This window comes from Hylaeus volcanicus, chromosome 2 (assembly GCF_026283585.1).
Source record: "Hylaeus volcanicus isolate JK05 chromosome 2, UHH_iyHylVolc1.0_haploid, whole genome shotgun sequence".
NCBI classification, from domain to species: domain Eukaryota; kingdom Metazoa; phylum Arthropoda; class Insecta; order Hymenoptera; family Colletidae; genus Hylaeus; species Hylaeus volcanicus.
Genome location: NC_071977.1, coordinates 492592 through 516246, shown reverse-complemented (window position 1 = coordinate 516246; position 23655 = coordinate 492592). Strand labels below are relative to the sequence as shown.

General features: G+C 36.7%; 5 protein-coding genes across 8 annotated transcripts; 3 read left to right on the top strand and 2 right to left on the bottom strand.

Moving 5' to 3' along the window:
* Window positions 1–983: 983 nt before the first annotated feature.
* Window positions 984–3299, bottom strand: LOC128872751 (MOB kinase activator-like 1). 2 transcript variants are annotated; one of them, XM_054115751.1, is made up of 5 exons: window positions 3046–3299; window positions 2069–2235; window positions 1776–2003; window positions 1538–1701; window positions 984–1463 (listed from the first exon to the last, which is right to left on the bottom strand). In XM_054115751.1, the coding sequence occupies exons 1-5, from the start codon at window positions 3057–3059 to the stop codon at window positions 1383–1385; spliced, it is 654 nt and encodes a 217-aa protein (XP_053971726.1). In that variant the 5' UTR covers window positions 3060–3299; the 3' UTR covers window positions 984–1382. The 2 variants fall into 2 exon arrangements, with proteins under 2 accessions (XP_053971726.1, XP_053971727.1); XM_054115752.1 differs by lacking the exon at window positions 3046–3299 and having other exon boundaries at window positions 2069–2249.
* A 68-nt stretch (window positions 3300–3367) lies between these two features.
* LOC128872750 (uncharacterized) lies at window positions 3368–4748 on the top strand. The gene is made up of 5 exons (XM_054115750.1): window positions 3368–3557; window positions 3707–3972; window positions 4027–4222; window positions 4300–4383; window positions 4451–4748. Exons 1-5 carry the CDS (start codon window positions 3509–3511, stop codon window positions 4576–4578), a joined length of 723 nt encoding a protein of 240 aa, XP_053971725.1. The 5' UTR covers window positions 3368–3508; the 3' UTR covers window positions 4579–4748.
* A 63-nt stretch (window positions 4749–4811) lies between these two features.
* On the top strand, window positions 4812–6715 carry LOC128884831 (putative malate dehydrogenase 1B). Its single transcript, XM_054138481.1, has 7 exons — window positions 4812–4874; window positions 5020–5223; window positions 5296–5609; window positions 5694–5980; window positions 6065–6252; window positions 6332–6467; window positions 6522–6715. The coding sequence occupies exons 1-7, from the start codon at window positions 4812–4814 to the stop codon at window positions 6713–6715; spliced, it is 1386 nt and encodes a 461-aa protein (XP_053994456.1).
* Window positions 6716–6991: 276 nt separating this feature from the next.
* On the bottom strand, window positions 6992–10280 carry LOC128872749 (eukaryotic translation initiation factor 2 subunit 2). The gene is made up of 6 exons (XM_054115749.1): window positions 10087–10280; window positions 9217–9477; window positions 8979–9135; window positions 8216–8403; window positions 7859–8143; window positions 6992–7731 (listed from the first exon to the last, which is right to left on the bottom strand). The coding sequence occupies exons 1-6, from the start codon at window positions 10102–10104 to the stop codon at window positions 7687–7689; spliced, it is 954 nt and encodes a 317-aa protein (XP_053971724.1). The 5' UTR covers window positions 10105–10280; the 3' UTR covers window positions 6992–7686.
* Window positions 10281–10683: 403 nt separating this feature from the next.
* On the top strand, window positions 10684–23291 carry LOC128872748 (protein spire). Of its 3 annotated transcripts, XM_054115746.1 has the most exons (16): window positions 10684–11411; window positions 12843–13039; window positions 13729–14057; window positions 14557–14588; window positions 14676–14799; window positions 15254–15411; window positions 15500–15721; window positions 16155–16184; window positions 16591–16854; window positions 16985–17126; window positions 20401–20534; window positions 20619–20877; window positions 20948–21258; window positions 21329–21577; window positions 21665–21951; window positions 22042–23291. In XM_054115746.1, the coding sequence occupies exons 3-16, from the start codon at window positions 13733–13735 to the stop codon at window positions 22283–22285; spliced, it is 2781 nt and encodes a 926-aa protein (XP_053971721.1). In that variant the 5' UTR covers window positions 10684–11411; window positions 12843–13039; window positions 13729–13732; the 3' UTR covers window positions 22286–23291. The 3 variants fall into 3 exon arrangements, with proteins under 3 accessions (XP_053971721.1, XP_053971720.1, XP_053971723.1); XM_054115745.1 differs by lacking the exon at window positions 12843–13039; XM_054115748.1 differs by lacking the exons at window positions 12843–13039; window positions 16155–16184 and having other exon boundaries at window positions 10685–11411.
* The last annotated feature ends 364 nt before the right edge of the window (window positions 23292–23655 follow it).

Genomic DNA, 23655 nt, shown 5'->3' with positions numbered 1-23655 from the left:
ATCTCATTTCCTATAAGCGAGAAAACGAACATACGTTGCTGAACGCGCTACAAACGAATATATCCTATTTGATATCACTATCAAATTGCTCTTAACAGCGAAGTATAAACCACGGGTGAACGTGTACTGCTTCGTGAGTACACGCATCGCGCATGTTTATCATATGTATGTATGCAAAATGTTTGCCCTTTGCGTTCTTCCTGGGATACCCTGTATCCATCGTATTAACACTAAACCGTGAATTCGTGACTGTGTTTACGAATTGATGATCTCCCTTCAACGGTAAATGCCGTCAACGTGCGCGTCAATTTTCATATATATATATATATATATATATATATGTATATATATCAACAAACAAGTAATTTTGCGATAAAAGGACGATAAAATTCATCGAACAAATTTCCCAGCGATACGACGCAAACGGCTTAAATATAATATGCTCTCTAAAATAGAACAGACTCAAAAACTCACTCGTATAAAGGATAAAATGTAGTGCGTATAAAATTCCTAACTCTATAAATAATTTCTATTAAGCGCTTAACACGATAATCGTCTAAACTAATTACATATTATGAAGTAATATAATAGTATTATATTAACTTAATAATTTTATAATCCAACAATGTGCAGTATCGTGATATAAACATTATATATTCCGACTCGTTCGACTACTTCGACAACGAAAACCGCTTGTATCGTTAAAAGCGACGACACGATTTTGAAAAGGGCAATCAAATCGTAACGCAATAAGTCAGACGGAATATCGAACGATGAAAATAGAAACGCAAGACCGAGTATCGTCGTTGTTTGAACAGTTCGCAGAGCTATATCTGTTCTATAGCCGATATGAATTAATCTCTTTGCGTATGATTCACGCTGACTTGTACGTTCTTCGGCTTGAAAACGTTCGTTGGCGTGTAAACCCCAAGTACAAAAACTTGTTGCGCGTAATAAATTACAATTCACGACGAAACACCTCGACTAATTAAAAAACAATATTTCATTTTTCAAAACATAAAACAAAACGAGTACTAAGTTTCACATCGAATGTATAACTATTTTACAAAAGTCTACATTAGTAATCATCACCCCCTTAATCGTTATCGTTTCCGTTTTGTAAACACCCAAAACATTATTTTTGTTTTCCTTTTCGAAAATCGATTTCAACCTAACAAGTCCATGATTCGTTATAAAACGTATACCAGTCACTTCTTTTCCTAAATGAATAGAATGTCGTATGATCAGCGAATCCTGGCACGAGGCAGTGGTCGCGTTAGCAATGATTGGGTTAGTTAAATAACATGCGCAGTTACACGTTTGTTAAAAGATAGCACGGGTGAGATTCTTTGGAGGAGTTTTCGGATGACGATCGAGATCATTCATCGAGCATCTTTCGCCGTTAATTTCTCTATTAATTCCTGTAACGGCGCTAATTCTCTTCTTTCTATCAGATTAAATTCCTACGATAAACAACAAATTAGACATACTTTCGAAGCGTTTTAAAAATTCGAGCGTTTAATATCGCTCTCTTTACCTGAACGAAAAATATGAAGTGTTTGAACGACGTATTTAAATGTGCTTCCTCGCCGAGCTGTACCACTTCGCTGAAATGTTGATGATAAATATGCGCGTATACTCTAAATAGCCGTTTTAATATTGTCTTGGCGATGGACAAGAAATTTTTTGGAAAAGGGACACCTAGAAGATCGGAACTTGCGTCAGTAAATTACGTTGCGTGTAAGAACAAATTTCAATAAAATAAAATCACTTACCAATTTTCGAAGGGAATAATGTTTCATCGTCTAACTGATCCTGCACCCAAGTCATTAAATAATCGATATATTTGGGTGCTGAACATTTAATTGGCTTCTTGACAGTATGTCCATCTGCCCAATGATATTCATATTTTGGTCCAGCAGACATAATGGGACAACTTTCTTCTGTACAAAATTCTGTGATGGTGCCGTACAACATGTTGATTTGATTGAAAAAATCAACAGCTGGAACAATAAAAAATTAATTATGCTGTTGTAAAGAATACATGTGAATATAATTTTTTACTTACTATTTACTGCAACCCATTCATTTAAATCTTCACCCTCTGGAAGCATAACAGCTAGTCTCAAATTCCCGGAGCCCAAGGTGGCAGCCGCATGTTTCATCAAGTCATATTGATGAGTTCCCTCTGGAATATTCTTCTTTGGCTTGAAGGTTTTCGAGGACCTGCTTCCACTTGAGAAATCCATGAAAACATTCTTTAGCATCAATTAACTTTAAAGTACGTGTTAGTCTAAATTATGTCCATAGTACGTAAACATTAATTTTTGGAGCTCCTATAAAAGGAGATTTGACCAATGTTTTGTTTGTCTATATATATACATATATATACACAGGTCGCATTTTACAAAAATTTAATGAAGTTACCATGAACTGTTTACTGTTTACTAAAATCGAGTACTCATCGTGAACGCAGTCCTGATAAGGGCGGAAATGCTGATATCGATCGATATTAATCATAATTAAAACTACTTGCTCGATGGTAAACGAACGCTAAAAATTTGTCGTGCGACTAGCATCGTGTTTGCGTGCAACGGAGCACGGGTGAAAGCTACGAAAAAGAGAGGGCAAAGAATCGTACGAAAACGATGAATTTTTTAAAGAAATTATGGCATCGCGCTATTTTTAGTTAAGCACCTATTGGTCGATCGCGATGTACACGAATTCGAAGGGAATGGGTAGAGAACCGAAATTGGCCAAGCTTAGGCAAGCGAAGGGAGCCGACGGGGACGGTTTCTGTCAATATTTGTTCGAGTTGCGATCCGGTTCGCGGGACAAACTACCAATCGTCATCTACGCTGTCATTCGTCGCTCGCTATTGGGTTTGACGGAATATCGAACGAGAAATTCGCAGGGTGTGCTTAACGCTCGCTCGTACCGCTGTTTCGTCGCGGATAAAGTCAACACGGGATCGCGAAATCGTAACGAGGGTGATGTCGATTTTCACTCGAAAGGAAAGGAAAAGAAAAAACAAACACAACTTACAATAGGAAGCTCATTGTGCGCCTGTACGATGACCTGTCGCTAATATTCGATTCACGATTACACGGACTCGCGTGTCGTCAATTTTATTCGAGTCGCGCGACACTACGAGCTTCGGCTGCGAACGATACTCCTTTATATCTACCATACACTTTTTCCACAATCTCGCGATAGACGTTTTGTCAACTACCGAACTACCTTCTCCGCGAACCCTCGGCTGCCCTCGGCCAATCGTTCCACCACGGAATACGTAAATTTATAGAGGCGAAACACTGGTCTCAGGTTTCGATTCTAGCACGCATGCGACTTCTAGGCGTGAAGTAGCTACAACAACTTGATTTTGAGTATCGTACAGTTTGCGATAAAAGAAAGCGATATTTACGAAAACTAAAGTGTCGTGAGATTCTCTTATTTTCCATTCAAAATAATAATTTGAACATACATTTTCGAGGAAGGTTTTTATAAAATGGCTGGCATATTCAATTTATTTGGCGGAATATCAGATCTTGATAAAGGTATAAACAAAAACTAGAGGTTACGCCCTTGTAAACATGTTTTTGTAATAATATTTTAAACTTACAGTAAAATAACGCTAATAATAAAATTTAGTATCTCGTTAAATGTACTTCGTAATAAATATAATTTACGCGAACTATTCTTACAGATCCAGTAGTAAAATCTTTATCAAGATCGAAAACTTCTCTTGGAGTACATGGAGCTTCTATTAAAACCCCCATTCAACCGAAATCAAAAGGATTATCGTTTAGATCTAATTCTGATTCAAATGTACCTGCTAGTCTAAATCTGAAGAGTTTAAATAAAGATGTATTTAATAAGCAACAGGAATGTTTGAACCTAAAGGTTTCACAGTTAGACAGCAGTGGCATCAGCAGCAGTCCGATATCACCTCAAAAAGAACTTCCAGCAAAGGTATAAATATTCAATAATTCAATAAATATAATGTAACTTATAATTTCCTTACAGAAGCTAACTTGTCATCCGGATAAAATAAAGAGTGTATCTCCAAGAAATGTAATATTTGACAAAAATAATGTGCAATCACAAAAGCCATTTGATGATTATGTCTTCAAGGAACCATTCCTACAGAGAAATTTAATTATGAAGTCCTACCCTGAGCCAGAAAATCTGGCACCATATTGTGATATGCAGGCTGAATTTGGTACGTTCTTAAGACTTATTAATATTTAAAGTTTAACCTTCTTGAACTAGTGTATTTATCATAATTTATTCTTACAGATAATATTTATTCAGTAGTCCTAGAAAATGAATTTTCAAGTGTATTTTTGGACAAGGAGAATGAGGACGAGGGATTTGTATCAGGTATCATCTTTGTACACTATGAATGTATACAAGTACCTTATACAAGTTTTTTTTATTGTTTATTTAGAACCAGAACTATTGGAGGTTGAATTACCAAAATTATGTCTGTCACCTGAATTCATTGAAGAAAAACATATGGAAGACTGGACTGTTGATTTATCAAAACTAGAAGATGATGACGATGACATATTCTAATATCGATACTACAACAATCTATTAACTATTTTATTTAATACTTAATTTAATAATAATTCTTTTATTTTATCAGTATTATTTTTCTTTTATATATATAATTAAAGTGTGATTATGAATGTAAACTTGAAAGAAGACTATGTGCCTTAATAAATATTGTATATTTAAAGAAATTACACTGTATAATTTATTTCTATACTGTTTAAACATCTTTCAATTGTTAAACCTAAAAAAACATGTCTGCAGAGAGATGCATGATTGTAATAGCTGGCAATGTAGAAGACTATGCTTTCAATCAAGTATGTTTCATTGCTGAAAATTTATCAACAGTTTTGCGCAATTTTTGTTTTAAGAAAATTTGTAAAAGATCGATCGAATGGAAAGTAAGTCTGACAATATTTCTTTCGAAAATAATATTTAATGCAAATAAATTTTAACTTCTAGCAATGGTTAAAAGAGATTTGTACATGTCATGGATGGCATCACGCTAAATCTCCTTTAATATGGAAGGAAATTGGATTAACTAGAACTAATATTTCTTACATTGGAGGTAGCTATCGTTTTTCGAAGTTCTTACGTAAATATTACAATATCACGTTAGACTTGTCTAAACAGGATCTCGATGCTTTACAGGCGGATTTAATATTTGTAAATAAACATTATCTGTTGGAACAATTTTTAAATCATTCTACTTATATTTATTAAATTTCGATCGCGTAGGCTCATGACGTTGAGAATCAAAAATGTAAGTGTTTAGATGGACAAGAAAAACGTCGTAAAATAATGATAATAGGTGCAGGAAGGTCGATGTGCCCAGACTTGGTCTCTGAATTGATATTAACAAAAGAGCTTTGGTTAACTCATGGACTCGTAGTTAATTTATATGATGAGCCAGGATGTTTTTTTAAATTGAAAAGAATTCTTACAGATTCAAAGGGAATTGGTGTAGGTTTAAATGCAGTAAAAGTTTTGAATAATATACCCGATGGTTTAAATGACTGTGACATATTAATTTATCTTGATGCTTTATCAAGGTATACAAAATCCAGCTGTTGTACTCATATTTACCATTAATAATAAGATTCTAATCTTTATTATTATCGTATACATATTTTTAGAGAAGAATTCGAAAGTACAGATAGTTGGTTAAAACGAAATTATAAATGCATAAAAAAATTATCTATGCAAATAAATCAACATGCGCCATTACATATGAAAGTAATTTTCTGCTCAATGGGTCCAATATGCTTTTATGTTAATATTATGCACATGCTTACAAAATTACCAAACACAAGTATCGTAGCTGTCAGTTCTCATTATGGCTTAGAACTTGTATATCCATTTGTTAATTTCTTGGGTTTTACTTTACGAAACTTTGGTTGTCCACCTGTTTGGGGATATTTGGGTTGGTTTATACATCATTACAAAGAAATTTAATACTTCCAATGCTTCTGTCTACGCACGAATGATCAATCAAATTTAATTATAGGAGTCAATCACTTTGTTGATATTCATCATATGATTAAAAAATGTGATATTTATCAACCCAATAGAAGAGCTATAGAATCAAACGAAACTGTAACATTACCAATTGGGGTTCAGCGTTCGGAACTAAGATGGTTTTTCTATTTATCGCACGACAAAACAGATCCTTATCAAAGTTATTCCGAACGTAAAGTACATATCCAATCATTCTTTATTATGTACATAATACATAAAAGAATATGAATTCTTATATTTAATCGAATGTTTTTAGTCGCTTACTCAATATCAAGTTGGTAGATCAGAAGATTTTCAAAAATGTAGAGCGATCTGTGATCTTTTGAAATTGTGGTATAGCAAAGAAGAACGAATTGGAGATGAAATTATATCGCTAGGAGTCATTTCTGATGGTAAATGGTGAAATAATAAAGTTGGAAACGAAAGAACGTCTTTTTTTTTTGTAGGTTCTTTTGGTATTCCACAAGGATTAGCATTTTCGCAACCAGTCTATTTGAAAGTATCAGAAGATCAGTCGCGAGTATGGGTCCCTTTCACGGATTTTCCGATGCCATACATGCCAATCGAAATATTTCAAAATTTTATAGACACTGCTACTATAGTGAAGGAAAAAATAACAAAATTAAAGAACGGAGAGTAATCTTCAAGTTAAATTTGTAGAGGAAGAATGAAACTAATATTTTATTAAAATATAACATGATTAATAAATAAAATTGCACTGTTTTCGTAACTGACGATTTTTTGTTGAATGGATGAGAAGAAGAGTGATGACAGGACTTCTTAAGATAGTTTTATTACCTAGTAAATACAATTGAATAAATTAGCTAATAAATGTTACCATTATAATTGTTTGAAAAAATCATTACACTTCACTGTGACATTCCTCTAGAAAGATAATTAGTTATGGGAATAATACTTTTTGCCATACATAATGTACTTGAATTTAATGTCATAATTTTCTTTTTTTTGCTTTGTATACAGAAAATGATATAACAAATTATTATTACCTGCTTAAATCTATTGTTAACAACTGGTAATCCATACCATTTTCCATTTAATTGATAATTCTTTATACAGGATTTCACGTCACAATGGTAGACAAATGGATAAGCAATGCATTTCGTATTACCGTGTCATTGTTTATATCATTATTATTCAAATCGTGACTATAGGTTAGTTATGTACCTTCTCGAAAAATTAGTACATACCACTCGTCTATGTATTGCAAGAGAGAGTGTGTGTGTGTGTGTGTGTGTGTGAAAAGTTCGAATTCAGTTAAATCGTACAGCTTTTTACGTGTTTCGAAGAATGAACGTTATATAAAAAATGACGACCTAAGGAAAATTGTAGAAAGAAACGCGTTAAAGCATAATTCTCATGGAATTTCATTTTCTTCATGTAGATCGATGATTAAAAACAGGGTTATATGTTGTAAATTTCATGATCACATTTTGGAACTGACGCTGTTCATTTCGTACAAGTAAAAATAGGTGTTTGGATTGCACGCCGTTACAATAGGTATAGTAAAAACAGTATTCTAACACAAAAAAGATTTGTGACAATTTGAAAATTATGCTACAAAATTGATAGGTGGGGCATATGAAAATTTGTTTAGGCAGTTTTTGCACGAATAGCAGCACGTTTCCCTGTGACGGCCTGAAATAAAAATAATTCTTTGTTATAAAAAAACATTTAAGATATAAATGCTTCTGACACAACTCTTTGCACAGGCATTAGCTACCGGATTACTCGTCATTTGTATTCGAATTGAAAACACAATTACCTGGAAGCCAGATTTTATACTAGCTACCGAACACCTTGACCCACAGGTTTCACACTGTAAGAAAAATAATCGAGTATCTTTTTGAAGAATAGTATCTGGCGAGCGACAAGTGTGACAGGTAACGTATTCTTTAATGTATCTCCTAAGAACATTTTCTATTTGTTTCTGCTGAAAACGACCCTTAATGATAAGTTGACTATTTCCATCAACAGAACCACTAGTTCCTAATTCAGCAAGTAAAAAGTCGAGTAAATGTTTTGGTTGCCTATGAAGTGTTTTACATATCTGCAACGAAAAATCGTGATATAGATCGAAAAGAAAGGATCAAAATAAAATACGAACATCGACGATGCTTACTTCAGTGAAATTAGCGAAAGATGTTTTCTTGGTGCCTATACGTACAACTTGGGGAGGACGCATAACGAATTTCTGTTTTTTCCCTGCGACCATATCAGGGTTCTTTTCCCTCATAATATTGAATACTCTTACCAGTAATTCATCGTATGTATAATCTCTATCGGATCCGAACCATAAACTTGTTTCTTCTATTAGAAAATATGAATTTCACTTAGCATATAACACTTAGATATAACAAAATTGATGGTAGAAATATTAAAGTGGATATTCTAGTCTGACTACTGAAAACCTACAGTACTATGATATATATCTTACTAAATTGAATGAAACAATGGACTAGGATATCCTCTTACAGAGATTTGTGTCTGGTTTCGCTAATCAAACTATACTTTTCTTTAGATTTAACTCGGTTTAAAGAAAAATATAATTTATCAAAAAACTATGTTTTCTGTTGTTCAAGATGCATATATAAATACTCTCGTTCGATGTTTAATACATCGCACAATTTTGTCGTTAGAATCAAATTACTTTCATGAAATACGAAGTGATATACTAGTTTTTCTACTGGAATAAGACTTGTGAAAATATAGAAATGATGTATGTACTTATGACTGTTATGTGATATGTATAGGAAACAGCAGACATATCCCTTACCATACTCTGCACTTCGCTCAGATTCAGTGCAGCATGTTAACAAATAATGAGTAACATAAAATAATGAGTTACCCGCAGCTACGACATTTGTTTACTATATAATATTTACCATTTTCTTTATCTTCTATTTCTTTACGCTCTTCTTCTGCTACTAGCTCGTCGAGATCTTTCTTTTTCTTTTTCTTCTTTTTAGTTTTCGAGAAGTCCATATCTAAATCAAAGGTATCATCTACAGGAACTTCTTCCATTTGTTGTTCAACGACATCCTTTTGAAAAAATAACATAAGATTACATGAACTACTTTCAAATTTTTATATTAAAAACATACTTTATTTATAATTGTTCACCTCTTTTTTTGTGTCTGGTAAAGCAGCATCCAGTTCATCCAAATTAAATGCTTTTTTCTTCTTCTTTTTTTTCCTTCCAAAATTTTCTAAATCCAATGCATCATCATCTTCCGCCAATGCAGGTAGATCCGGTTCCTGGTTTTCTTTGTCACCAGTGGTTTCCATCGCATCGCCGGTACTACCACCTTCGTTAAATGCAGCATCAAGATCAAAGCTAGTTTTCTTCTTTTTCTTTTTCTTCTTCAAGGTGGGATCAAATACCTAGAAATTTATTCAATAATTTATGTAACTTAATACGGTTCATAAAAACTACAATAAAGTAGATAAGCATATTAATTTCATTGTATATCTACTTATATTGTTGTTACTAATTTTGTTAAAAATTAATTGAAGAGTACACGGAATGTAACGGCTGATGAAATTTTGTATCGAGATTCAGTAATATACTCAAAAGTCTCACATACAATAAATAGAAAAATGAAATAACTTTACTACAAATGATTTCATTCTATGAAATATACGTAAACTATTGCGATACGATAAAATCAACATCATACATAGAACGTAAAGGAAAAAGGGAAGAGTGTGTAACGTATGTCGGGAGACATTACATCGAATATTAATCTGCATTCCATTAAATACTATCCACATGGCTTTGAGGTTGGAATCCGCAAAGCCGCATTATTTTTATTCCATGATCACTTGGCTGCAAAGTATTTTGCTTGCTTGGGTGAACTCTTTATTTCCTTGACCATAGGTCGCAGAGTATTGTCAAAAAATGAAAAAGTATGTCAAGATGACCACGCTCCCATGCTTTACCAATACGACATGGATACCTCTAGAAAGACATTTTCCAATATTCCTACTTACCGAGTCTTCTTCAGTCATTTTGAGTATCGCTGTAAATACTTTGGCGTCTACGACAAAATTAGCAATTCGCTGGCTTTTCTAAACACGAATGAACATTTTAATTGCACTGATTCTCGATCTTTTCCTTACTATCACTTATATAGTGCACTCACGTCTTATTAACGAATATTGCATCAGAAATTCGACTTTTACGTCTAAAGGGTAATTCACACTTTCAGTTCAGCAAACAGCTTGTCCCTTGACAAGCATTCCTGTTGGTCAATCATATAACGCCCTTTAATGAAAATGCAACCATAGCATACAGTTTTATCGACTAGTCAGCGTAGACCTTTGTCAATATTTTTCGTCGTAGTATCTTTCTTGGAAAATCTTTCAAATTTTCAGAGCTAATTCTTAAATTATATTTTTTCTTTGCTAATACTCTCAGATATAGATGATAAAACATGTGCCCATAGCATGTAAAATAAGATGTTTAAATTTTCCGCGTCTCGAAGAAATGGCGCCAATTTACCAACAAGAAGGCAGATGACGGAAAAATATCCAAGAGGTTATTTTCCCATAATTTTCCCCGAGTATTTTTCACTTACCTTCCCTAGGCAGAGAATAAATAAATAATTCTTATTATTCATGGAACTTTAAGCGATTCATTTTGTTCAATGTCTTCAGACAATATTCAAGGTTTCTACGCAGATTCGTCTCTGCCCTTTGGCCATAGTACTACAGTCGATTTGTCTAACATTTCTCAGAACTATTAAATTGTCATTTGAAACGTATCTAAATAAATACTGTTATCTCGGTTTTCGAGATAAATATCTAGACATTTTCGATCTATCTTTATCTAACGTTCTCATGTAACATGTACCTATGCCATTTGGGATAACCAACATATACATATAGATGATACACATATAACACTGGGGTAGGAATACAGGTTATGGATCGAATGGTAGTTTATCGTAATTCGTACACTACCGGTGTTGCTGTGATGGTGCCGAACAGGGTACTCACGTATATACGTTAAATATTTCGTTTAATTCAATTCTATAATGACCAAAGTGGTTAATCGCGCCTATAAATGTATGATGAGCGGTGTGTCGCATCGAGATTCGATTGTCAATGTGCCCGAGGGAAAATTAATATGATCCATGTCAGAAGCTGCAGGAAAGAAGCTCGATGCGAAAGATCGTCCGTAAAACAATTATTTCACTTTACTCGAAAAGTGACGCGAAAGTGTCTCATAAACGGTGAATAAAAAGTGATGTGGTGAACAACTCAACGTGTATCTTACTGCGAATCATATATGTCAACAGCCTAAATAACCAAAAGTACGTATCGAAATTTCATAATAAATTTAAATCACTTTCTCCTTACAATTTCTGATTTATTTATAATCCATGGGTATTTTCCCCAAAGCGAATCGATCAATGATCAAGTGAATATTTTAACATATATACTGCGATACTGCAATGCGAAGTAATTTATTATAAACACTACTTGGACGTAGACGATTATTCAGTTTCAGAAAAGTTAAGTAAGAAACGTGCTCCTGGAAATGTTTTTCATACGTTCCCTAGTAATATGTTATTAATCAATGGAATCGGCTAACCGAATCGATTATATTTACCCTTACTCAAAGTCGTGTAAATCATTTGCGTTAAACGATTTATGTTTCGTGAAATTTCACGTACGACAAGTTTGTTTATTTATTTCCAAAGGTGTACTGTAAGTGAATGATACAAACAGTTAACCTCGAACTGTCCCGTCGAACAAACTTTTTCTTTTATTGATCGTTTTTATACGTGAAATGTAGAGTGTAAACATCGAAATGTTGATGAACGAAACGATGTTCTGCTTCTTGGATGGAATCTGCGTGGAATCTCCTTTGTGTATACAGATGTATCCGATAGGATCCCAGCAAAAATAGAATGCTCATTCACGATTGATACACCATCTATCGTGCATCGATGAATCGTATCTCATTGTCTACAATTTTTCGTGTATGCACTAACAACGTGCATATACGCACTCGATCGATAGCTTACCCTAGCTTACGCGCAATAATTGTTTTGAAAATTGTTAATACTTTGGACCCATGCGTCTGTATACTTTTTTATTTGCAAGGACGAACATACATTACGCCGGTGATAATGCAAACGAATACTTTTCAAAATATATTTTCTATTATTCTTCTATTATTTACGAGACAAAAATTCCCAAAGGAAAGAAGAAAAATGGTTTGATAAAAGTGATCCTTCATTCTGACCGAGGAAGTGAAAGATAATTTTTATAGACAATTTTAGATTTTTACCAAAATCGCCAGGAGTCTGAGGAGTCGTCCCCTTGCGAATTCTTAAAAATTACATCATTCTCTTATTTTTGAAAAGTTGGATTTTCACTTTAGAGAAAAACTTTCTGTATGTTTTCTGTAGGGTTCCATGAAATCTATAAGGAAAAAAACGAAATTTAGTCGAAAAAGATGTGGCCGAGTATAAAAATAAGTGGAAGAACACGCGACTTTCCAAACAGATTAGATAGAGAATTTATCGGGAACTATCCGCGTTTGGCGACCTTCGTCTTCGTCAGTTTTCAGTTATTGTTACGAGCTTCCATTTTTTTCATGGAAGCACTATTGCTCATCGGTATATAAAAGGGGGCGTACGATAATCGTGATATATTAACCACTATTATATCTCTTGTCACTGTCGTTGAATGCGTGACGACAGATAGTAATAAATATTTATCTGGATCGTATGTAGCTGTTGAGCGCGGAGGACCAGAAAGATACATCAGTCAACTTGTTTGCGTTTAATTCGAAGTACGTGCGTGAATTCATCCAACAGGATAAGTGTCCGGGGTTGCTGAAGAAATCACGAAACTCTTCTCAAGCGACGGTGTATCAGCATAACACTTGCTGATACTAGAAACACGAAGGAAGAAAAGTGAAAGTACTCGTGTACGTTTTCGTTATTTTTATCAATGACTCTTACGTAGATCAATTTGTCGATTTATCGTCTAGTTCGGTATAGTAACCAAAGTTTTTGTATTAATTTTTTTTAATAATCCTAAAATGGTCCTAAATTTATTTTGCAAATGTACAGAGTGCAAAGTACACGCGTTTTAAGATAACGCGAAGGTATAAGTATTCACCGTGCAAATTCTTTTCACTTTCTTCTCCGTTTACTGATGCGTGTTATAGTTTGTTAGTAGACAATTTTCATTAACTTTTGCGACGCCTCGAGTAATCGTACCGTTAATGTTACCGTTTGCGGGTCAATTTTTTTACGTAATTTTCGTAAGAGCTTTAGAATAGGTGTTTGGTAATTCGCTATCAGCACTATATACAATTAATTATTAAATAGGTGATATCTGTTTCGAAATATACATATGTAAAAGAAATCTCACAGGCTTCTTTTTATCTTCTTCTATCTGAAAACATAAATTGAAGCAGATAATATATCGTAAATATACTAGAAATTTAATACTGCTTTAGAGGGAGACTTTTAACAATTTTCTTTTACGCCGATGCGAAGATAAAGTTTTAACGAAGACTTCGTATTCGTCTAGCATTTAGATAAGAATTCGAATTTGAATTTTTGGTTCGATTCTTCTCTTTGTTTTTAAAATGACGAATGTAATTAACAGAAAAATGACAACGCACGAGAGGAAGTCAACGTCGTGCGACGACGGCCTCGAAGTCTCGGACGATGAGAAGAAAACTATCGAGAATAAAGGAGACGAAGAAACAGCAACGAATAGACCAAAGTGCAGACTCGACGCCGATGGTCGACTGAATCTGAAAGATATTTTATTATCCTTCAATGGACCAGTCAGCCAGGAACAAGCGTGGGCTCTGTGTTATCAAACGGCCAAGAGTTTGTCACGTTTGCCGAACAGCAATTTCTATGAACTCTCAGAGTTATCGCAGATCGTCCTTCACAAGGATGGCGATGTTTGGCTTGGCGATTTAATCGGTAAAAACAATAGATCCTTATCTCTTTAATTTCTCGCTCTCTTATCGGTGTTTCGTTTGTTTTCATTGCAATAGTAGGGAAAAGTAATCTGTTTGATTTCGTGGAGCAATGACCTTTTCCATGGTTCTGATGTTTCTTTAAATTAATAATACATCGAATAAAGACTCGTAAAAAAAAGAAATAGGAAGTTCTGTAAATGTCGATACCTCAGATAATATATTTGCAATTTCATTAAAATTTTATTTAAAGCATGACACAGATGTGTCAATCTTTGATAAATCATGCAATACTTGTAAATGGCTTAAGATATGCGTTCCGTGAAATTTCAGTGCTTGAATAATGATACGAATTAACTGTTTGCACGACGAAGATGTTTGATAAGACTATTATTACTACAGTTTGTGAAATTTTATTCGAGGAAAAGAATAAACGATTGTTGTTGAACCTCGTGTAAGAATAATTCGTTACCACTTAATGTTTAAACTTTTTAATGTTACAGAATCGAAACAACCCACAGTTTCGGAAGAAAAGGTAAGTAGTCGAAGTAGAACCTTGGTGAAAAACAAAACAGCGACCGCTAGTTTATTTAAAATAAAAATACATTTCTCTTTGACGCAGGCGATGTTTTCATTAGGCATGATGATTTTCAAAGCGCTTGATTTCGGCCTAGACGAACAGGAAGAAAGGCCTCTATCACCGGATCTAGAAGGTCTCATAACGTTAATGACTAGCTCGAGTGGAGGTAAAATGACTTAAGGGAGAATAAACAACTACTCCATAGTGTGATATACAGGGTGTCCCAAAAATGTTGTAACACGTTGAAAGAAGTGATTCGGGAGGTGATTTGAAACAACTTTTTCCTTAGCAAAAATGTTGTCCGAGGCTTCGTTAAGGAGATATTAACGGAAAACACTGACCAATCAGAGCGCGAGGATGCCGGTTGAGCGTAGGCTACGCGCTAGCCGGCTTCGCTCATACGCTACCGCGGCCGCTCCATTGGCATCCTCGCGCTCTGATTGGTCAGTGTTTTCCGTTAATATCTCCTCAACGAAGCCTCGGACAACATTTTTGCTAAGGAAAAAGTTGCTTCAAATCACCTCCCGAACCACCCCTTTCAACGTGTTACAACATTTTTGGGACACCCTGTATTTAGGGGATCGTCCCAAAATGATTCAATTAATTTCCGTGATCCTCAGGATGCGAAGGGGAAACGGAAGAACGTCGACAGGAAACAGACGACGAAGGCATCGAGCGCGACTCCAGCGATGCCGATGTCGATGATTTCTCGTTACAAAAAAATAATGATACCTTCACAGAAAGACCGTTAATATACTCGTTAAAAAATGTTATGCACGTACGTGTAGTAATATCGTACATATTGACTGTCTGCGTTTCGTAACGATAAATATGTATACTATATTAATTTGTATATTAATTTATAGTTATGTACCAGGCACATGCAAACTACCGTTGAGTCTGCAGAAGCTCACTATAAGGCTGTAATACGGGCATTTGTAGCAGAGGCGTTGGAATTGTCGCAATTTCTTGATACAGTGGCGGCTGAGAAACTGCAAGCGTGTCAAAGGGATGAAGCCAACAGTGATGGCAATAAGCTGAACTCGATGTCTGTTCAGAATCTCGATACGTTAGATTTCATTGATTGGGTAAGCATTTTAATGGTCGCGACGCGAGGAACATGTATTTACAATATGATTCATTTTATGGGTGTGTCTGAATACAGTAATATCACTTTCCGATCCCAAGATAGTCTACGAATGATTTCAAAATTATATGTACGTCTTTAGTTGGCCGATAGCGTTTATGAGATACAACAAAATTCGAATAAATACATATTATGTTAAATTCAATGGGCACTTGACGAGATCGATAAAATTAAATAAAGTCTCGCAATCGAGAGTGAGTTACTGTACATTACATCGACGTTGAATCGAACGAATTATTGTACAAGTATCCGAACGTAGGCATGGTAATTCGTGTACACGGAACAACCAACGTTACCCTGTCGTATAAAGTCATTTATCATTTTGCAGAGATAAGATATTTGAGATTTATTGACTTGACTCTCTACCGTTATAGACTGACATTAGGATTTGGCGGGCTATACAAGTATGTCATCGTCAATAATTGTTTGCGCATGTGAAACGTAAATGTTAGAACTTAGAGATGACTGTCAATGCGAAGCATGTAGCACGATTAACGATAACTTTGAGCACTATTTTAAGATATTTAACTTGAACACCGCTAAAATGTTAGCGAACTCACTAATTTGTAATTGCATGTTAATAAATAAGTAAGCTAATGGGTAAAATTTCTTAAAAATTAAAAATACTTTTTAGATAATCTGCGTTACATAATAGATATCCATATCGCTTGACGTTTTTATTGGCGCAAAGTTAACTCGATGTAACCTTCACAGATTTCTGAAAGTGACTCACTTTGTGTATAGATTCTATCTTTTCTCAACACTTTACCGTAAGTGATACCAGGTGAATTAAAAGAACGATTCCGATAGGCACGATTTTGGGTACAAGTTATCCAAGAGTTGAGGAAAGGGGTGAAACTGAAAAAGGTAGAAGCCAACTTGGGTTCGAAGACCACAACTCGAGGACGTGGAAAAGGGGCAGAGTTTGAGTTGACCCCGTACGAAATCTTAATGGACGATATTCGAGAGAGGCGGTATCGTCTCAGGAAAACACCGTCACCGACGCCGCACTTGCGAAAAGACGCACACGCGATTATTCTCGAATTTATTCGAAGCAGGCCTCCTCTAAAAAAGGTAACGTGTTTTTCAGAACGGTATACAATTCTCAATCTCATCGATACGAATTTCTGGTTATGTAATTGTCGAGAGAATTGTACGATACGACAATTTTTTTAATAGACTTTAGTGATATGATTCTACGCAGGCATCCGAGAGACAGCTACCACCGCTGCAAAAGAACTGGACCTTACGAGAATTACTCATGGAGAGCATAAAAAAGCCACCGAACTTAAGATCTTCGCGCAACAGATACGTTCCTAAGAACGAGAGAACATCTCCCCAGAGTGGTAAGTTACGTTATCTGTTTGCTCGCACAACAATCATTTTTGCATGTTACATGTCGTGCTGCTTTATTAAATACATCTTCATTCGTGTATGAGGTTTAATAAATCAATAAAAATTCACGTATCAAGTTTACATTTTTCGCTACTCATTGTTGATTCATGTGGTACCTCGGTAAGTTTTCTCGAGATAACTATGCTGTGCTAAAATATCAAACATTTTACACTTAACAATAAACGATACACGCAATCGTAAACAGGTGTCAGTATATAAAATATTTTCGACAAGAATAAATCTGAAATAAATAAACGAATTAAACGAACCAGGCTCGCACAAATTCTAATCTTTTTATTTCTTTTATTTTCTTTTCTCTTGTTTCTCGAATTTTATAAAAACGAATATCAGACATTCCTGCTTTTACGGAAGGGAGGTCCATGAAAGATAAATTTTTCATTGGACGCCAGAGAAAATGTCCGAGTTGGGGCAATGGGAGTGCACGCGTACACTCCAAACATTATGGACCAACGATGCCTACACAGCCACGCGCCGCACACGTGTAACTGCATTTTTAACGAAAATGTATTTAACGAGGAGTATCCATGCGCGAAGATGCAAGGCATGCGCGCGCGTGCAATACCACGCAGGCCTGGCACGTCTCTCTCACCCCTAATCTCGAGAGTACAGCCTGGCAATTCCACGCAACACGACCAGAACATCGGTATCCGTGTCTTCATATTTCTAGAATAATAATTCCCCTCCAATGCTTGCATCCCCGACATTTTCATCCTACAAAATTATCCAAATACTTGATTACTTCTTAAATTAATTCTTGCTAGAATAGTGTACGTCAATTCGATAAAACTGTCCTCTCCTAAAGGAAACGAGGGTATCATCCGAAATAATCCCAAATTTATCTTCGTTATTATACAATAATGACAGAATCTCAAACTAAGATTAGATATAGCAAGAGAATTTCGTGTCCATTTCTGTGTGATAGTTTTTGTTCTCTATCTCGTGATTAGTGTCTTTACCAAAGAGGGTTGTGCTCTAAATGAAGTATTCCACGAGTATACAGCAGAAATCCAGAAAAACAGTTGTCTCTTATTTCTTTAAATTGTGATAATTCAGAGCTTTCAATTCAAACTGATTCAATGGACCCCATTGAAAAAGTTCCATAACTATTGCGATCACTGGTATGTACCAATACTTCATCAATATACATATACTGTACATATGTATATTACTCTACACATCCCCCCCCCCCCCCCCCCTAAAGACAACAAAAGAGTATTATTCTAAAACACATTTAGCCCAGATCTAACTTCACCAGTGTATACTATCAACTGTGTTACATATAAGAGTATACCAACTCGACACATCCCCTTTAATCTTAAAGAAAACAAAGGAGAATTATCCCAAAATACATTTAACTCAGACCTTTATCTCGATCGTCTGTACCAACTCGATACTTCCCCCTCCGCCAGGAACAAAAGACTATCATTTCAAAGTAAGAGTACAAGAAAATTTCGCGTGCCTAATCTCGTGTGATTTATTTCTCGCGCGTTAGGTGTCTCGCGTTTACAAAAAGGGGTTGTATGGTCTGAATGAATCATGTTTCGCAACGGTAGGCCGGCTTAGACGTAGCGAGCCCCAGACCGACCGCGATCAATAACCGAAAGCGCGCAAAGGCCGAGCTGACGTCGCCCGAGAGAACGTCATCGTGCAACAAACACTGCAAGTCGGATCCGGTGATTCCTCGTTCTTGCGTTGTGCGTTTGTGTTCCACTCGCTTCCCTACTCGCGGGGGAAAGGTTCAGGTCGAGCGTGAAATCCTGTCGGGTGTCCAACGTGTACCAGTAAGTCGAGTGCACCGAGAGAGAGGAGAGCCACACTAACGAGCACGTGTACTTGATGTACAGTCCCTACACGAGGATCCATGAGCACCACGGCGGCCCGGACAATGGAGCACACGAACGGATGAACCAAGTGATCTGGAGCCTCCTGAACGCTGGTAACTACGAGCATTTTTACGACAAACTATCTATTTGTTTCTTTTGCTTTGACGATGAAAAACAATAGGAGTTATCTCGTCGTGGCAGAGCTGAATCAAGGCATAGGGATTTCAGAAGCTATAGTTAGAAGACCTTTGCCAGCTGGAGGATCTTTGGAATTTAGAAGCAATTGTGCACAAGCAAGGAACACAGCAGGATGGTGATATCTACACCCTTGTAGTAAACAATGGCTTGACGACTTTCTTTCTTAGTACTCAAAGGGAGAAGATTCTCCAGGACAAAGTATTTAAAGAATGTGTGTACATGGTGGCTAGAGTTTCCCCATGTATTAGTTTAATTTCTTGGTTGCTATTCATTAAAGCTTCTGGGTGTAAACCACGTCCTTGTTTAACTGTTCTTAATAATCCGGCCCCGCGTCGAGATACGGTCATGGATGATAAAAGAAGCCGACGTTGATTCACAGGTCGCGTGTTTGTTGAATCGAGCCTGAGGATCGTGGGAGATACCAGCAAGAGCGGTATCCAGTCGGACGTCGTGCCGCAAGTAGAGCTACTGTAAACAATTTATGAAATAGAGAAGCTATGCACTAGAGAAAGTGGAAACAGGTGGAAGAGTAAGGTGGTCACTGGTTCTTAGGCGGTGAGTCCCGCATGATAGTCTTGGGTGAGGTACCACCGTCGCAGCCGGAGCAGGAACAAGAACCCGCACAGGATGTGGCGGCTCAGTGGTTGCAAACAGAGGATCAGACAAATGCCACGAGCACGTCTTCGACGACGGCAACAGTGGCTGGTAGAAACACGACGAATGTTCCGGCCACTGCGAGCAGGAGCAGAACGAACGTGCCACCGGTGCCGCAACCGAGGCAGAGAATCGGAAAGCCTGAAATCAGGATAACGGGAAACAGGAATCGTAAGTCGCGTAGAAGGCGCATTACGGTCGCAGGTAATCATACCATTCATTTTCTGTTCGACCAACCCGACGATAGCTTAAAGTTTACAACTGCGTGTAGAATGATTTGAAAGAAACATGAAAAGAAATGTAATTTGTAATACACTATATGTAACTTGACCCGCGCGCAGGAAATACTTATGTACGTATTTTAGATTAACCGAGGTACCACAACTTTGTGAATGTTTTTTTTTTCCCTCCTCACAGAACAAATCAATCACACGTCATATTCACTGGCCATCGACATGCATATATCTCTGTGCTTTCTATAATAGTCATCGATTCGGTTGAAGTCTGTTCGCATGAATCAAATTTTTAGATCAAACTCACAGTAGCTCTGACATCAAAGGAAACGAGTCACCCACAGCGCCGAAGCCTTCTCGAAGAGATCTGGATGGTTCGAATTCTACGACGAGCAGACGGAAAGTAATACCTGTGGATTTTGACTTGAAGGTGGATATTACTTCCATTCTAAATGTGCTTTGTATTATAGGCGTTTTTGTTGATTAGAATGATATATTTCATCTCGATAAACAGCTCGACGCCGAAGACGACGACGACGATGAAGATTACAACGAGGAATTCACGGTAACAAGATTCGAGGAAGAGGATGAAGCAATGAATTACTGGCATCTTAAAGAGGACTACTCTTTCGCGGACAGAGGCAGTAGTCGCAATAGACATAAAGATCACAGAGACGAAGATGAAGCGTGTTCTGCTAATCCTTGGCGAAAGACGGGTGGGCTTCGTTTAACGAGAAACGAGTATCATCGATTCTGCGATGCTCAACTTGAATGTAATTATCATCTACGTATTAATATTTGACTCTAAACATCTTTGAACCATCGTAAATTTTATGTTTACAGCTTACGACCTCGCAACGCAATGTCCATCTAGAAGAGCATCGGCTCGAAAACACGCGGCTAGGCGCAGTATAGCCCTCACAGCACTAACCGGTACAACTTCTCTTCCTCATTCGAGACCGCAGAGTCGTCAGCACGTAGGCGTGACAGAGTCCGCGTTGAGTCAGGGCCCGAGTCCCAATATTAGCCTGAACCCTAGTCCAAGTTTGAGTCCTCAGCCGAGAGCAAGACAGCCTCGTCGTTCCCAAACGATCGCTGAAGGTACAAAGGATACCGAACATCACACCGAAGACTGGCAAGATGATAAAGGACAGGTAGGAACACTCAAGATGGCGACCAAATTGAAGAATTATGCATTAAATCAAATATATTTCCCTTTTTTAGAAACCTACATTGGGTGACATGTTCCTGGATGAAAGACTTTCCCTAACTCTCGAAGAGATCGTTCACATACGTAGTGTACTCACTAAAGCCGAATTGGAATCTCTACCTGTAGAAGGTCGCGTGAAGGAAGATGTGGAAAAAAGGCGGGTCTGTTTCCTCTGCCTGAAGACTCGATTTGGACTCTTAGGTCCTTGGGGACAACGTTGCCGTTTATGCGAAAGAACCGTATGCGTCAAGTGCTATTCAAAAGTCAGTTTTCGACCCGTTTAACAGATAATTCTACTCTATAATTACTCTATTCGACTACTTTTATTCACACAACTTACGTTGCTTTAGATGCGAATCCCAACAGAGCATTTCGCACATGTTCCCGTGGTTTTGCTGTCACCTGGTCTTCTTCTTTCGCCGTCGTCATCGGAACCGGATACCAGCAAGAGTTCCTGGCTTAGGGGCAACGGAGCAGCTGGATCTGCACCGGCATCGCCAGCCTCTAGGCGCAAAGACTCGTCATTGAAAAGCGCAACACCTTCATCAACGCCGACTACAACACCTGTTTTGATACTTACACCGACTTCGACACCACCTTCTCACGCCCGTAGAGAAGTGGAGAGTCTTGATAAAAGGTGATGATGACAATTGATTCTTCATTGATATCTTCGTTTCCTTTTTCACTCGATAAAGTTTTAATCTTGACCTCGATTTCTGTGTCATAGGAGTTTCAAGAGCAGCGGTAGTCCAGCCAACGTATCATCGCCAAAGGCATTCTCCAGTTTCTCTAGTCACTCTTCGGAGCAACGATTGGCCGCAGAAAGATTGCGCGGCGTCTCCATGGTCGTCTGTCACGATTGTCGCATAATGGTGATACAAATAATTAAAAGTTCAAGAACAACACGGGCTACGATACGCAACAATGTCATTTCGCGACTTACTTTAAACCTTTCGCCAGCCTACGTTTGAAATTCTTTCCCCATCTCTCTCCAGAAATCGGATGTTCTTAAGCACCAGATTTCTATTGGAAGAAAGCGCATTGTCTCGTTTTCAATTCTACTAAATGGGTAAAATGCTACTATGCCAGTAAGTGAGGCACGTAGATGAGATTTCTTCTCCTTGTATCAACGTCTTCTCGTTCTCCTTCTATAAGTAATCTTCTGCGAATAGTCACCAGTATCTCTTACAATACAACGAGCATATCGGTTGCTACGAATTGTAATCGTATTTCAAAGGGTCAACTGTCATATTGGTTCTAAAATTTAATATGCAACGACGACGAAGCATTATAGACTATCATTTACGTTTGACGAGGCTCTGAAGCGGATTTTTTAAATATCTGTATAAATAATTTATTTCTTCCCTGCTGTGCAGTTACCTGAAACGATAATTGAATAAGTATCGCTCGAGGTAGTATTTTTTTATGAAACACATAGTAGCAGATTATCGTTTATCGCGAACAGGTCAGGAAACTTTGTTTAAAAATTGAAAGTAGAACATGTTGGAAGTATGGTGTGGAAACAGAAAATAGGTCTAAAAGTATTTCAGTAATTAATGGTGGAATTTCAAACATGAGGAATCTTGTACGAAAAACCGGCATTACAGTGGCATCTAATATAGTCTACGTACCTACATACAGGCTTATAACTAAGTAGTATCGTTAATGCATGCAAATTTGAAAAATGATATAGTTAGAGTCGAATATTTCATTACGATGGCTAAGGCTCTGTTTTGGTTCGCAACGATGGTGAACTACTTTTGCTTCCCAATTCAATGATAATTATTATAGAGATAAATTTAATCATAAAAATAATGCTAACTACGCTGTGTGTATTCTCAACTCATAAAAGTTGAGAGTCCTTGTTTAACCCGATTGATTGTTTCGGGCATGAATATTATGTACATTTGCTCCCAAGTTGTTGTGAACACTAAATCTAAGTAACATCGCATTAAAAGTAAAATTTAGTTCAGGAAATTATCTAAAGGAGATCAGCGATAAAGTAAAATTGTTGAAACGCTAAACTTAATCGACACACACACACAGAACATTTGTTTCATGCGATAATATTTATGCGACTACAAATTTGGGTAAGTCCATTATAATTTGCCGATATGCTAATGCGCGTTTATAACGTACATATTTGCATCGTGCCACTTGTTCGGTTTTTAATTTTCACGCCGTGTATGCTGTTGATTCTGTTTAATCGTCAACATATTCAATTTTTGTTAATAATCCAATTAAGGCGAAAGATACGCGTACGATAAGCCCACATATTTATCTAGTTAGAGAATCAATCAAATACTCTGACTACACCCAACGATGTTTACTTTGCGTCCGC